Here is a 17,187-nt window from a genome sequence, read left to right as displayed (position 1 = left end):
GCGAGCACAGTCAAGCAGTGATGACGAGGGAAATGTATATAAATATCAGAAATTGCACCCATTTGAGCAATGAGAAACTAAGAAGATCTTAAAACTGCTGAAAAGCACCAGAAACTGAAGAGCACTAGATCCTTTGTGACTTGATTGGACTGTTAAATTTAACATAGGTGGGCCCACCTACAGACAACTTTCACAAAGCTGTGATTTTATTATGTGTGAAAAGCAGACACATTCTAATTACCCCTGCTTTGTAATGTGCAGCTGCCAGGGGCACAATGCCCACTGGGCTGATAGCGATTTAGCTCACCTCTCGTCAGGTGCCTTACCACTGTCTGTGCAACTTAAGCTTCAAGGAACGTAAGCAGTTCTTGAGCTGTCGTGGGCTGGGGTTGCTGCTTAAGACTCGGCCTCATCTAATATATTTGGCAGGTCTTCAAAAGACCATGTATCATTTAAGTAGTCTCGGTGTGTTTCTGCTGCCTCCAATGCCCCTGCCGCCCTCACTCTTGTAAACAACTGTTGCTGCCACAGTGAGAGAATGGATTTAAAACAAAATACAGAAGCATTGCCAATTACATTAAATATTAGCCGCTGGTCCACGTGCCAGCTGCTCACCTGAGCCAATACTTCACGTCGTTAAAGTGCTAGTCCAGCAGTTTGAGGACTGACCCGCAGGCTACGTACTCGAAGAGTCGGATGCGCAGACGGGGCCCAGGCATTGGAGCCGCAGCAGCACGCTGAGCGCTTCGACTGGAGCCGCCATGTCACAGCCTATCAGACAGTGCACAACGGCAACGGAATCAGACTCGCAGCTCTCTTCCCTCAACAAGAACGGACAAATCGCAGGATGTCACCGGTCAAAGCCTGCTCGGTATCCTTATCCGTCGAGCGAGCTGAAGCAGCCCCCAAGCCTGCCGCAAGTAGCGTGGACCACGCTACCAGCTTTGTCAGCGGTGCTTATTAGCAGCGCCCGGCTTTACAGCTGAGAAAGTGCTATAAATGTGTGGCTTCGCATTTAAGTGCTGTGATGCGGACCACCACACTGAAATGTAAGTCTAAAGCCTGATGCGTGGTACTTGGCAGGGCAGCCCCTCATTTTCATATAATTGTATCCTTTTCCTTTCTGCCAGGGCCCTAGAATGCATTTCCCTTTGGTGCTTATTCTGTGTTTGTTTGTGTTTTTTCTCAACCCCTTCCCCGCTCATGACGGAACCATTCCGTCATGAGCCACGGGTGCGCTGTGCTCATGACGGAGTGGTTCCGTCATGCTGCGGCCGTTGGCGGCCGCTCCTCCCACGCGGCGCTAATTCCCCGCCTGTGCGGGCGATTAGCGTAGTGGGTGGAGTCATGACGGAACCACGCCGTCATGAGCACAGCTCACCCGTGACTCATGACGGCGTGGTTCCGTCATGAGCACAGTGGCGCCGTCGACCCCCCCCCCCCAACCCCCCCAGCGGGCGGAATTCACGCTGCAGCGAAGGGGTTAAAGAACATATCTTACTCTATTTCTGTCATTGAGTTTTTGATATGTTTGGGCTTGGCGTTAGCAAAATCATTTTCCCTATTAAATAATAATATTTTCTCATAATCTCGACATAAGGTTAAGACTTGTTGGGTCTGTATATGATGCATGTTGTGCATAGTTACACTTGTTTGTAATTCTTTGTGTTGTTCTCGCTGGAGGAGTGTAAGAACAGTCTTCATTTTATAACCAAGCTCAATTGTGATTTTAACAGTTCGAGTCTTGTTTTGAATAAAGGGTCCAAATACAATCCTCTCTTTAAGAAAACATTGACAAATCAGTAGCATATGTAGTACTTTCTCAATTTGTTGCATTCCACACAGGCACGATGTAGCCTCTTCAAGTTTGATTTGTTACTGAATTTCCCGCAATTGCCTCTTTTTGGATTGTTTTTCATTTTGTGAATAACTTCAGTCCCAAAAGAGAAAGTGACCTCGGAGCAGGAAGGGAGTGTATCTGACGATCCACCATTGCAGCTAATGTGCAAAGCGAAATGTTCTATTTTCACCAGCACGTTGCCATACTTGGCCCTCGTGCCCACTCCCTCCATGCAAGTAGAGGTTCAGCACTCCTTGCACATACGTCATGATCTCATGGGCATCCCCCATTGGAAGAGCCATGTGGGGGGGGCAGGGCAGCAACACATGCAATTCCGGCTGGTTCTATTAATATGGAGTATGAGCGTAAACTTGGAATAATGGCAGTTCTTAATCATTTGTCAAATTTGTATCCATACTTTTGAGACCACATTTGTAGTGCCTTAAAGATTTGTTCTGTCCTGCAGCACTTAGGTGTGAGTGACAACGATGAAGTAACATTCTATAGTAGAGAAGCTGCCTTCGAGAACACCATGAACCGCGGTCTGCATCTCTCAATGTCGCCGGGCTCTGCTTTTGTTCTGTTGCGGATGCCTGGACAATCTCAGTCAAGCCAAGACCTTTTTTCATCTATCACCAGTCCTAATTTTAGTGCAAAAACCATGTACCGTACCTATTTTCAACAGATAAACTCTTAGAATGTATGTGGGCAACACTGCAATATTGCATGATTCGCCCACTTCAAGTCATGGAACACAGAAGAGGAGGTTATACACCACATGGCACTGTTTTACCAGCCACAAACACTGGTGCCCTCAGCATGAGGTCCTTTGTGTATTGTGGCAGGACAAGCATCTTATTTGGCTGCCTACCTCTCTCTGTCCCTTCAAGGGTGGCTTATGGAATAAATCTAGGAGTGGTACTGGTGGTGTTACATATCTAAACTATTTTAATGGTTACACGCTCCAGGATGTGTCCTGATTTACTGGAGTAAAGCGCCCCTGTTACTTCATTTCTGAATTTAGATTGTGAGCAAAAGTGAAACCGGCAAGATGGGAAAATCAGCATTGGATGTGGCAAGGATTCCCAAAAGGGGGTCGAGTGGTGGTCATCAGCGGGGGTTGGATGCAGGGTCTGGCCTAAGACCAGGTCCTGTGTCCAACCCCACTCTGTTCATAGCTGAAGGTTGCGGGTGGTAGGGAAATGGTGCCCTGTCTGGCCACCTCAGCCAGCCCCACACCGCATGGCTGAAGGCTGTGCACAGCAGGGGGAGGTGGGGTTTACACCCATGGGGTGGTTAAGTGCTGGTGGCAGGGGTGTCCCCGCATGGTCCTCCTCTGAGGTGCCATGGGACTCCTGCTGGAGTTGGACTGCATGACCGTGCAACCTTCACTAGGTGAAGCTATCACAATCCTCTGTACCAAGGATGCGATGCTTGATTGCAGTACTGTGCAAGAAGAAAATAGTAAATACACGTGGTGGGTGGAGGGCCAGGCCTCACCACCCACTGTGCACGGTCACTCAGCTGGGCACAGCGGTGGGGGGTTGGCCATCTGTGGGGGTTTATGGGCTGCACCTGGCCAGAGTCGAGGCCTTGCAGCCAGCCCACGCCGCACATAGCCGAAGGCTATATGCGGTGAGGTTTCGGTGCTGGGGCTGGCCACATGCCACTTTTGCAGCCAACCCATGCTTCTCACGGCGGGGTTGGGTGTCTGCGGGGGGTTGGTGCAAGGTCTGGCCCGAGTTAAAGCTCTGGGGTATCCCACCACTGCACACTACCAAAAGCTGTGCTCGGCAGGGGAATTGGGTGAATATGAATATTTGTTTTTAAAAAAAATCACTGCAAAAACGAAAGTAAAAGTGACGTTCTACTTTGGGATGGTAATGAGACCTTACCTAGCTTTAAAAAAAACTCTGAAATTCACTGCAAAAATAGAAAGATTAAAGTGATGTTATGGTAAATATGGTTTTAGTTTACATTAATAAAGGCTAGAAATTCACTGGGGAAAAAAACAAAGGTGAAAGTGATGTTCTAGGTAGGTGCTGAAATAACACAAAAACGAATGTTTAAATCCCCCCCCCCCCCCAAAAAAAACTAACTCCGCCAGTTCTAGTTCATTGAGCTGGCTATAACTTGTGCCTCCGCCGTGCACTTATTATGACCGCACATAGTACATCACTCATGACGTGCTAAATTACTTTATTAGGGACATCTCAAATGACCTTATTGATAACTTCACTGATAAAATAACTGTTAACTGAGTATTCCTTTACATTATAGAGTTATTGAGTATACACATGTGGGCCTAACACATGGAAATAGTATAAGCCACGGAGGCAATGGTAATTGTGCATGTTAAAAGTTATATGGTGCACCATTTACAAATCACTAAAGTTTGGGGTGGGAGTAATGCTTTGAGTTAAACAAGGTCAAGGCTTAGCACATTTGATATGTGGGTTGTAGTGTTCTAATTGAAAGTAGGTTGTGGCTTAAAGCCAAAGCATATTCCACAGAAATGTGTGAAAGTGGCTAAAGCTTCTATTGACAACAGATTATCTACCGGTGGATGTTTGGCCTCAAGCCCCTGTTGAATAGTTGCATTACAGCACTATACAAACATTCTGTGTAATGAGAACCTTTATAATGTGTGGATGTTCACTTCCGTAGCGTGCTGAAGATTTTGATGCATTGCAGATTAAGAATAATATACAATGTCAGGGTGTCCCACTTAAACATGGTTTATCTCACACTGGTGTTGAGTATGGCTGGAAGGTTGTACACCCACTGTGCCCATTTCATGAATGTGAGTAGTGTATTTTACTAAACTAGGGGAAGTTATCTATAGGATCTCAGAGAAGGTGTGTTTTCAGTGACAAATGTATACCTTAACTTAAAAGTGCAGGCCGTGTGAATTCCTCAAGTGGTTAATCTCATTAAGGTGAATAAAAGAATTGTCTACAGGTGTAGTGTGTTGAATTACCTCAAGTTCACAAACCCTATAGAAGATGTCACATTAATTTTATATGTCATCAATGATTTAATTTAACATGCCTTGAGTGATGTGGTCTGCGAGGCCATAAGCAGTGATTGGTGGGGTCACAACTTAAAGTTTATTCGACAAACTATGACTGATGAATTTCAGTAGTTTTTTAATTTTTAAATGTTAGTTTTTGTGTTCTTTCAACACACTAACCATGAAGTCACTTTAATCTTTGTTTTTGTATGTATATATGTGTGTGTGTGCATATATATATATATATTCACGTCTTGGTTGGTCCAACCGCACCACAGGGTAAGGACTTTAATGACACTCTGCAGTAAAATATGTCACATAGTCCATTGTTTGAAGATTTAATCAGTGGTAATATTCTGTGGTGGTTATTTTATTTGAAAGTAAAATTGTCTGTTAAAAACCTGTACGATTCTCTTTGTTTAAGATCAATAAACTTTTATCATTTTGCTTAAAGTTATACTAAATATTACCGTACATTAAGAATATGCATTCATATACAGAGTACAGCCTCTGTGAATCGGGCTTCACTGCTGGGTACTGCTTATTGCTTTCATGCAAGTCGGGCGTTGCATTCCTTAAAAGGACGTCGCTGTCCTGGACTCTGTATTTCTTGTGCTTCCCTTACGATTATAAATCCCATGATGACGCGAGTCTCCTTTTAATCTTGTAGATTATGGGCCCACGGCTCTTGGCCCAATGACAAATCCGGAAGAGTTCACTGAGCAAGCCTATCGGACTGAGACGCCATGTGAAGACGTCGCTGAGATCAATCCTCTGTTTTTTGATGAACTGGACATGGCTGCTAAGCAGAAGAGGTTCCTGCCAAGATATGTTATGGATGACACCTTTGACTTTGAATGTGATGCTGGTGAGCTAACAGTGCCTCTTTTTGGTCAGCGGAGTCATCCAAGGAAAAATTCATACCAGTGCCTTGTGTGTGGGAAAGACTTCAATGAGCGGGCAAGTGCTATCAAACACCAGAAGATGCACATGGCAAGGGATGGTGGGCCAGGTGCAGAGTTTGGTCAAGCCATCATGAATTCCCCCTACTCCACCTTTGGCCAGAGAACTCCCACTGGAGACGTAGGATATAAGTGTGATGAGTGTGAGAAAAGTTTCTCACATTTGTACAAACTTAGGATTCATCAGAGAATTCACACAGGAGAGAGACCATACAAATGTATAGTGTGTGATAAAAGCTTCATTAAAAATGCGCACCTCAAAGTACACGCAAGAACACACACAGGCGAGAGGCCATACCAGTGCAGTGTGTGTGGGAATGCTTTTACCAAGTCATACCACCTAAAGGTGCACTTGCGAATCCACACCGGGGAGAGACCCTATCAGTGCCTTGGATGTGGAAAGCGGTTCAACACCAACTACAGCTTGAAGGTCCATCAGAGGACACGCGCTGGACGGAAACATTTACATGCTGTAAACGTGGGGAAAGGTGCTGGTAGAGCACAATTGTCATAGACTACCAGAGAACATGCTACTGTGCAACAGAAGACTCTGATACAATAGGTGTGCATGAGAAGATCCCTTCCTGCCTTTTAGAACTAAGATGAAATGAAAAATGCATCAGGTCTTTGACCAGAATGGAGGTACATCCCAAATGAGTACAGCCTGTCGTCATTTGGATATTAGGAAGGCCTTGAAGGGTAAACAAGCACGCTGCCTACCCTGGAAGACTCCCCTTGCAGCCTAGACCTGATAACTGCAGGGTTGTGTCTATCAGTGAAACCTAGACTGTATATAAGCGGATGGCAGCCATTGCAGTCCTGTACAGCAGGTTGCTACAGACACACTTGCTGAGGTGAACTACCTTCCCCTTTGAATATGTACAGCAGAACATTTCCAGACATGGGTAGATGCAAGGTAGAGCCCAATTGTGCTGGATGGTGTCTTTGGAAAATCCAGCACAATATAGAGACCGCCATGCCTTCCCGCAACTCTAACCAACGCGTTAATGCCATGCAGGTTTTGTCACAGTGCTGCTCATTGACACTTGATGAAATGGTCCATAACAGGGAAGCTTTGAGGAACTTCCAGCCAGGTCCCATAGCAAAGAGTGTTCAGTTGTCACCCAAGCCTTGCAGTGCACAGGTGCTTGAGAGAGGTTTGTAAATCAGCATAGGAAAAGGTTCAGAGTTGGTTTCCAACTCTATCGTTAAGGAGGCAAAGAAAGGTTTTTAAGAGCAACATAGTAAACATTTTTTGAGGTTTTGTATTAATACTGGAAATGTGCTTAGGAGGGAGAAGTTAAAAATAATGGGCATGGGATGTAAACACCTGCATGCTTGAGCACAGGTAAACACAGACACATGCACAAGTGCGTTCCCCTCTTCTCTCCCAACTTGATTGAAAGGAAAGCATCCTTTCAAAGGACAGCAGAGTTGATTTCTGTAGCAGCCGCATATTCCTCAACCACTCTAGGGAAGCAAAAGTGCTGCTGGCATTGATGGGAGGCATTGACAGGACGACACTTGCACCCCGACCGGACCTACACACCTAACGGGATATGGGCTAAGACCATCTGACTATTCACATATTTACATTGAAGTGATCACCAACGTAGGCCAGTATTGCGTATGTTTTCCTAGAGGTGGAGGGCTGGTAGCAGTGCAATGTTTTGTATGTTTCGATGGTCCCTGTAGTAAGTTGCATGAAAAGTGTCTGCTGTATGTAAATCAGGTCTCTCCAACCAGTCGATTGTTAGCTCCCAGACATCTTCAGAGTAGCTCACAGCCTTGAGTTGATTTTTAAATAAGCACAGGGTCACATTTCCTTTTCAAAGTTAAGGGAAGGCTGTGTTTATTTTACATTCTTATCACGAGGCTGCAGATACTGAGACTGAAACTGAGCAGTGCTGGAGTTAGATTTATGACTCGGGGCACAGAGGTGCAGAACTGAAGTATCTAAATCTTAAATAAAGGTCCTTGTCAACCCCATATTGGATCATGAACGTTATGATGTCTCTGAATGCTTTTAAATGGGAGAAAATTAAAATGAAGTGTTAATTAAACAATTGGATTAACTCTTCATTTTAATTTGATCCCATCTGAAAATGTTGCACTTACAAACAGCAGGCCTCTTGCTCCCAGTGGCCAGTAGACACTGCCATATTTATAATTGAAAAATACCACCATTTTGTTTTTAAATGTGAGGAATTTAAAGTGTGTAATAATATTTCTATGAAACATTAAGTCAATGTTTTTCTCCACTTTCAATTAAGCCAATTATGTCTTAATATTTTATGACTCTTTTCTCGCACGCCAAACTGTCGCACTGCTATGTGGGAATTGTAGTAATTGAACTTGAATTCTTTATTCAAATTTTTTCTGATGTCAGTTGTATGCCCATAAAGCTTTGTACAATGACACGTAAGCTCAATCATATTATGAAATAGGCACGTGCGTTCACCCAATGCATTTCGAGCCTAATTGGCTCTTCAGGGGTTTCTGAAAAAGAAAAAAAAACAGCTCAGCTGACTACTCAATGCAATCACAATGTGAAAAAGCCAATGTGATGATACCCCATGCCGCCCCCAAACGAACGACCAACAACCTATCTCTAAAGAATTTGTTTTTATAACACAAATGCAACACCCTGTGTCCCCCGTGAAATTCGTATTTATTTTATTTTTATTTATTTTTTCAGAAACCCCTGAAGAAGAGCCAATTAGGCTAAAAATGCAGTGGGTGAACATACGTGCCTATTTCATAATATGATGAACTTACGTGTCATTGTACGAAGCTTTATGGGCATACAACTGACATCAGAAAAAATTTGAGTAAAGAATTCAAGTTCAATTACGCTGTCTCCGTAGTGGTGAAAAGAAGGATAAACTACAGAGTAATGACCTGAAGAAAAATAGGAATAAAGTGTTAACATTGGAGTACTTGGATTAACAATTAACAGGAAAGCCGCGTGGTTCACTAAAGACCCTCCTGACCTCCAAGCACACCTGTCGGAAGCTGGAGAAGAAATGGCTCCGCGACCGTGCACCAGACCGCTACACAGCCCACAAGAACGCCACCCGCAAACACCACCAACTCATCAGGACCGCCAACAGGACCGCCTTCAAGGACCGCCTAGACAACAACGCACACAACTCCAAAGAGCTCTTCAGCATCGTGACAGAACTCTCCAACCCCAGATCCAACCCCAATGACATCCCACCTTCACAGGACCTGTGCGACTCACTGGCCACCTTCTTTCACCACAAGATCACTGACATCCACGACCGCTTCAACTCCGACACCCCCACACCCACCGCCGAGACAACCAGTCCTGCAACCACCACCACCAGCCGCTTGACCGCCTGTAACAACGTCAGCGGCGAAGACACCATCAAGACCATGAACTCCATACACTCCGGATCCCCATCTGACCCATGCCCCCACCACGTCTTCAACAAAGCCAGCACAACCATCGCACCCCAGCTCCGGAAAATATTCAACTCCTCCTTCGAGACAGCAACCTTCCCGGAAAGCTGGAAGCATGCCGAGATTAACGCCCTACTAAAGAAACCCAAGGCGGACCCCAAGGACCTCAAGAACTTCCGGCCCATCTCCCTGCTCCCCTTTCCGGCGAAAGTCACAGAGAAGATTGTCAACAGACAGCTGACCCGCTACCTTGAAGACAACAACATCCTGGACCCATCTCAGTCAGGCTTCCGCAGCAACCACAGCGCCGAGACCACCCTCATCGCCGCCACCGACGACGTCAGGATCCTGATGCACAAAGGAGAAACAGCCGCCCTCATCCTGCTAGACCTATCAGCAGCCTTCGAGACGGTCTGCCACCGCACTCTAGCAGCACGCCTCTATGACGCCGGAATCCAAAAGAAGGCCCTAGCCTGGACCACATCCTTCCTCACCGGCAGAACCCAGAGCGTCCGCCTCCCACCCTTCCGCTCCAAGACCACCGAGATCATCTGCGGCGTCCCACAGGAATCCTCCCTCAGCCCGACGCTGTTCAACATCTACATGACACCACTCGCCCATGTCGCACGACAACACAGCCTGAACATCATCTCCTATGCCGACGACACCCAGCTGATCATATCCCTCACCGTAGACCGCCAAAGCCAACCTCCACAGAGGAATGAAGGCCGTCGCCGAATGGATGAAGCACAGCAAATTGAAGCTGAACTCAAACAAGACAGAGGTCCTCATCCTTGGCTCCACCCCCTCCGCCTGGGACGACTCCTGGTGGCCAACATCGCTAGGAGCAGCCCCAAAACCCACCAACCACGCACGCAACCTGGGCATCATCCTAGACTCCGCCCTCTCCATGACCAAGCAAGTCAACGCAGTTTCCGCATCCTGCTTCAACACCCTCCGTATGCTCCGCAGAATCTTCAAATGGATCCCCCCGACACCAGAAAGACCGTCACTCATGCACTCATCACCAGCAGACTGGATTACGGGAACGCCCTCTATGCAGGAACTACACCCAAGCTCCTGAAGCGGCTGCAACGCATCCAGAACGCCTCGGCATGACTGATCCTCGACATCCCACGATGCAACCACATCACACCCCACCTGAGAGACCTGCATTGGCTCCCCCTCAACAAGAGGATCACCTTCAAACTCCTCATCCACGCACACAAGGCCCTCCACAACACCGGACCAGTATACCTCAACCACCGACTCAACTTCCACACCCCCAGCCTCCGCTCTACCAGCCTCGCCCTCGCCACAGTACCTCGCACATGAAAAACCACCGCCGCCGGCAGATCCTTCTCCTTCCTCGCCGCCAAGACCTGGAACACTATCCCTACCAACCTACGACAGACCCCCCCCCCCCCCCCCAGCGCCTTGAGACCCTCACGGGTATGTAGCGCGCTTTACAAATGCATCTGTATTGTATTGTATTAATTGGTGTATTGGAGGGAACAATTCCCACATAGCAGTGCGACAGTTTGGCGCGCGAGAAAAGTGCCTTTTTGATCACGTTAGTATCCACTGTGACTGGGGGCGATTCACAGTTACTGATCGAACACAATTAAATACAAGATTTCACTATCAAAATTAAAGGAACAAGGAAAGGAGTGTATCCTCATCCATAGTTTTCAGCTTAGTATTTTATGAAGCATCATTTTTTTCACTTTAAATTCCTCTTATTTAAACAAATGGCTGTATTTTTCTGTTGTAAATATAGCACTACGTCTGTGGGCCGCTGGGTCCAAGATGCCTGCTGTTATTAAATGCAACACTTTGAAATGGAAGAACATTTAAATGATGAGTTTTATGGAATCCATGAAAAACATAAAATTAACTCCTCAGTTTAAATATCTCTCATTTCTAAGTGTCGCATTTACAGACAGCACGCATCTTACTTCCAGTGGCTGGTAGGCACTGTCCTATTTATAACTGAAAAATACAGCCATTCGTTTAAGAGGAAGAAATTTAAAGTGCAGAAAAATGTTCCATATTATGATCATTTTTTGCATAACAATTTTCTGCACTTGATTTTATGATTGTGTTATACATGTAACAGTGCCACATATGGCAAAAGGTTTGCCCTGTGCCACTAGTCATATGGCAAAGGCTCTCATTCACATATATCCCATTCATATATGTTCATACTTTCCCAAAGGCCACGCTCTCACTGACTCACATGGCAGCCCTGTCACAGTGCCCCTAGTAAAAGTATCTAGTTCAAACCCTACCCTTTGTATCTGAGATTTAGGCTTAACTTCAATGAAACTGGACGTGGGGGCGTCTGGTGACATTGTTTCTAGTGGCTTGGCCTTCAGTATCTCACAATGATTTTCACTTATCGAAAGTAGCTCTCACTACAGATAATTTGGGAGACACCTTGCAAATCAATGCCATTTATAAACAGAAAACTCCTGCATCCTGCAAAGCTATTAAACAACTGCAGACTGACGTGGTGTAGCACTGCTAATGCACATCACAAACTGAGTAATTGCCAAAGATGACTGCAACTCCTAGTGACTGCTTTCTGGAGCCTTTTGCCGGTGTCATTGGTGGTGCGCTACTGGTCCGTTCGGAAGTGGTTCGATGGACCAGATTGCATCGCCTCAGCAGTTGTAGCTAACGGAAGGTATGCTTTGTCCCTGTGAGGGCATTGAATGTGTTTTATTCATTTTCTATCTAGTAAGAGAGAAATAACGGAGGCCCAGACCCTTCAGTACGATGTCTGTGACATCAGAGTATTGCACTAAGCGTCTTGTAGCCTAGAAGTGTGATTTTTCTAGATGTCCTTGTTACCTGGCCACTCATTTCATGCTAGGTTTTTGTTGCAAGATTCTTGTTTTGAAAGTGCTCAATAACACGGATTGCTTTATTGGAGAAAAGGCATTTGGCAGACGTTTGCCAAACACTAATTGATTAAGCTGTTGGGCTCTCTGGTCTTTATTATGCATATGCTGGTCCAGGGTTTCCACTAAGATTTGTTGGCCCGCCGCTGATCAGAAAGCCCTTCCTTTCAAATGGTCTAGCATCAGATGCTTTGCCTACCTTGCTCTTTTTTTTAACCAAACAATTGTGGAATTTCAGCTACAGCATTATTGAGATATTTGTGTCCTGTCAACTGGGTGTATCCCTGTTGCTGCAGCCAATGTTGGCCAACACCAATGGTGTATTGTGGGTTTGCGATTTCTTCTCGAAGGAGGGGGTGAAGGTTTTCCCGAAGCCGGTTCTTGTGTTGCATTGATTGATGGATCAGAGTAGCTGGCACAATTACTCGTTCGTTTACATGATTGGTAACCATGATAAATACCACTGTGAAGGCAATTATTTTGTGGGCTAACACTTGTAGCCATTGTCTGAATGACTTATGATATTCAAGTACAGGCTGTAAGGCAGTCCTTAAGAAATGCCAGGGTGATCAGCCACAGTTTGGATATTCAGAACTTGGAAAAAGTGCATAATTTCAGTGTGCTGTTTCTCAAGCACTGACTTTCTGTACAGTTACTTTTTCGTAATTGCGAGTTTCAGAACAGCATCTTGCACTTAAGCTTTGTGTCCTAACAAGAATGAACACATACTTTCATAGAGTTTGCGACCTGCTGCCATCTCCTCCAGTGAATGAGTTGTGTTGTGTTGTGTGTGACTTGTTCATATGCTACGACATTGTGATCTTCTCTTGTTGGCTTGCTGTCGCTGTGAAGGCCTTGGCTCTACAGTTGGGATGCTTTTCAATCATGAGCTGAGCCTTGCTCTGAGAACGGTGCTACCTCACTTGTGTTCAAGCATTGGGAGGATGGCTTTCTGTTTGATTATTCCGCAGGGGTCACTATAGGTGGTCCTTCTGGTGGGCCTTTACCATCCAATAGTAGTTTCTGCTAGCACCATACAAACCCTCCGAATAATAAGAGTTTAAAATGTATCATCCCACAAAGGTGGTAAAATAAATACTTTGAATCCTTACTAGAGATTTGCCGATTAACATTTGGAGTACATATTGAAGATATAGCCATACAAATGTCGACTTTAAGAGACTTTTTTTATGTTGTGACCACTATGTGCGTGAATACCAAAACAAACATACCTGTGGGCTGGTCACCCATGATAAAAAAAAAAAGTCAAGAACTGTGGGTCCACACTGTAACCTTAAGAACCTGGATATAATGATGAGTTTAGAAACAGTGTTTTTTACTGACTGCTTCTGAGATATATAAAATTTAAGATTTAGGAGGCTCAGATTAAGTCCTTCCCAGTACTCCTTCCGTGAAGGGATATGCACAGAGGCCAAAATGTGATGAGATACTAGACTTTATCACACATACTTGGAATGTAGCTGAGTGCAAATGCATAGAACATAACGAGAGGTGCGCCAAAGAATACAAATAGTGTGATGATGCACTGTGCATGCGTTGGTACCAAAGTGAAGGAAAACTAAGCAGAATAACTCAAGCAAGAACTTAGAAGCAGTCTGCAAGGACCGTAGGTTCTTGACTGAACATGATCAGAACACAGCAGAGTTCCTCAAGGACCGTATTTAAGGTTTACGTGTCCAGGGGAAGATGGCCAGCCTCTTGCCTATCCACCTGAAACAAATTTGTCGGATAGCGGGAGCGACCAGAGTTGATTTGCATGAGGCTTTACACCTAGACTGTTCAGGACATCACAGCTCTGATCTCAAGTCATGTCCATGCGATGTGTATTTTGGGGGTGATCTTTGTTCAGACTAGGTCACACGGTGATTCACTGTTTATCCATGTGTGTAGGTCTAAGAGTAATACTTAGCTCTTGTTCAATCCGTTTCATCTTCAACATCTTTATTTACCGACATCTATACCCAAGGAAGCTAATCGTTTTATGTCCGGGTTTTGCTGAATAGCAAAGCTGGTGTAGATTGATGAATGCTTAAATGGGTCCAGATAATATGACCTTTCATTTAGAGTGTTATTGAGTGTAGGACAAATAGTAGTACTCCGTGGTCTCCCGGGAGTCCACACCATCAGGTCAGAGCAGATCTGTTGAAATTGTGGGAAAGGCTCCAGCTTTTTTAAGGCAAAAGTAGATTGAGCACACTGAATTTGACCCATGCCTGCATGCTAGTGTTTTCATGTATCTATACTTTGTCATACATCATATTTCTGAAAAGGGATCAGCTAGTTCTTTTAAATGTATCCCTCATCGTAGAGAACGGTGTCTGGTCCAAGAAATCCCTCGTTTCGATCACTCTGAGAACAACTGAGGCATCGCAAAGACTAAACTAGTCTCTCAAGGATTGCTTTAAAAAAATTCAAATCCTAATGATTGCTGAATATCCAGTCCAATTAAACATGCCATTAGTTGAGACCATAAACATAGCCCCTCTTAAGCTGCATTCCACCCAAACAGAAGCCGCAACCATGGCGTCATACAATGCTCGATCTCTTCGATTGTTCCATGCCACCCCACTGTTTGCCTCCAAGCAGAATATCCAGGTAAAGCTGATGGTTTAAGTGAACCGCTGTATATGGAGAGTCCTTGTATAAAGTCTGAATAAGATTGTGCAAGCATTTGATTTGTTTACTTTCACTAAGAACAAACCTACTTCCTTGAAAAACAGACGCAGTGATCATTCAACTGGCCGGCTTGAAAAGATTGGATCGAGTACCCATCGCATGCCCATCCTTGAAAGGCTTCCAGTTTGGAGATTTTATTTGACTCCCCTTACCCATGTGAGCCTGTTGCCTAGCTTTCGGGGCCAGGGACAATAACCCTCTGTCTACAAGTTCTCAAATGTGGCTTTTGCTGTACTTCTAGTTCGCCAATGACTTTCTAGTCCCAGTGTTCGGACACGAAGGGAAGTTGGGGTCATTGGAAAATGAGTTTTTTTTCAAAGAACTAGACCCACCCTTAACGATGGTGTTTGCAAAGTGTGGAGTCATTTACACATGTTTCTACTCACTCATAACTTCCTGCTGCTTGACTTCTATTAATATTGTAATTAAATACTGACCTATTGCTTTTTCATCTCCATTTTTAATTGAAGCTGGAATTAGCCTTGCGGTGTGACATCAGAGGTGGTTTGGGGGAACTGAGGGAGGCGAGTTAAGAAATTGTGTGTTGGGATGCTTTACAGAAATTAGCATTTGTTCTTAAAGTTAATTTGTGGACTGAATTCAGACCTCTGGCTCTTAAAAAATATATTGTATAATATTCTGTTTAATATAAGATTAATCTTGGGTGTCGATGGTTTTAAGTTTACGAGGACAGAAGGGAAGTCTCCCAGAGCATTTATAAGCATGCTAAATGGCTTCTATTTTTTTCCACTTCAGAATGCAGCTTTGTTACAGAAGGTTGCAAATCCATACTGATAGTGTTGTGTTTTCATATTATAACAAGTAAACTACAATTTACATTTACAGGGCTGTTTCTGCAATAAATATAAAAATATATACTTTCTCTGTATGTCCCGTTTCATTTTGTCCCAACGTATTCACGTAGCATAAGAAACTATTTGAAAGGGTAGGAGTTTATACCAGATGGTTAAGAAGCCTGTTTTAAAGCCAGGAAACCTAAAACCCAGTGGTTTCTGGGCCAATGTACTACACTTCTTACAGCACAGCGCGAAAATAATACCACGCCACATTTAGTAAGTGTAGTACGTCAAGGATGTCATGGACCATGTGTGCGGTACAGAAACTCAATGCAATGCTTTCTGTTTCGCTGTGACCTGGAGGCGAGCCGGGGCTGCCTGGCGCTCCGTGCGTACTGGAGGTACGCGCTCCAGGCCAGCGTTCAGCAGTACAACGAGCAACCAACAGGCGCCTGCGTGAAACCCATAACCTTGCTTACAGTGCATGTCACGCGTAGGAATGTCACGCAGTGTTCCACATGTCCCTTGTTTGTCCCTTGTTTGTTCCTTGTTGTAATTTCATGCACAGTCGGGTCACTTTGTTTTAGTAGATCTGGCTCTGCGTAAAAACCTTTTAGTGATTTGTTCTCTGCAACACACGGCAGTTTGGTGCTTCACTCATATCTTTTGGAGCAAAATAGTTTAGACATGCAGAAGTGTCCCATGCATCCATTTGCACTAAGCCTGGGCAAAGCACTATGCTACGCTGGCGTAGTTTGCGCTACTTTGCACTACGTGAATTGCACGTAGCACAATGCAAACACGCATGCTTGCTTGCGGTCCTCAACGTCAAGTTGGCGACTGCGAGCAAGCAAAATGACATCCCGGCGAGACTTTTTCCTTGTTCGCGATCAGCAACATAAAGTTGCCGATCGCGAGCGTGGAAAATAAACCTCCCGGCGAGATTCTCAATGCGGGGAGGTCAGGTTTCTCATTGCGAGTGGTCGCGTATGCTCGCGACCGCTCGCGATGTGAAACTACCAGTCCACGTTGAGAAAGCTGCCGCTTGAGTAAAAATCTACTCGAGCGGCAGAAAACTACAGCTCGCGCTGTGCAAGATGCCGTTTTCAATGATTGCACATGCTTGTCCGCACTGTGCAATCATTGAAAACGGCAACTTGCACAGTGCGAACAGGGTACTACACAGTTCGCGAAGAGCTACGCGTAGCTCACGAAGTGCACTTTGCGTAGCTACGCGTAGCGCTACTTCGCGGACTACGCCCAGGCCCGCGTAATATTTTAGTATATGGGTAAAAACAACCGTTCATTATTGTACATATTATCACTAGAGTAAAACCCAAGTCCAGCATCATAGTTCAAAGGGACCATTCTGTAGCACCCCTGCCTTTGCTAAGGGTGTCCCATCTGAGGAAGGGGTGCGCTACCTGCAGCTGCCCTTTGTGCCATGCCCTAGTTTGACCTCTGACCTCACACTGCAGAGACTATATCACCACGTCAATGGAACTGACCGGCCTTTGAATTTCTGGGCTTTTGTTACCGTGAGCTG

At 45.1% G+C, this 17,187-nt stretch overlaps 1 protein-coding gene across 4 annotated transcripts in view; it reads left to right on the top strand.

The window, feature by feature from the left end:
* The window catches only part of LOC146822318 (uncharacterized), a 389,625-nt gene that overhangs the window by 307,877 nt on the left and 64,561 nt on the right, over positions 1-17,187 (top strand). The window contains exon 9 of one of the 4 annotated variants that reach the window (XM_085613395.1): positions 5,524-5,721. The exons of the other annotated variants lie outside the window; for them this stretch is intronic. Coding sequence (XP_085469521.1) covers positions 5,524-5,721 — 198 coding nt within the window. The remainder of the gene's footprint in view (positions 1-5,523; positions 5,722-17,187) is intronic. 4 annotated transcript variants of the gene reach the window in all.

The sequence above is a fragment of the Triturus cristatus genome, chromosome 6 (genome assembly GCF_964204655.1).
Source record: "Triturus cristatus chromosome 6, aTriCri1.1, whole genome shotgun sequence".
NCBI classification, from domain to species: domain Eukaryota; kingdom Metazoa; phylum Chordata; class Amphibia; order Caudata; family Salamandridae; genus Triturus; species Triturus cristatus.
The sequence above is the reverse complement of the archived record's forward strand: the minus strand, read 5'-3'. Positions and strand labels throughout refer to the sequence as shown.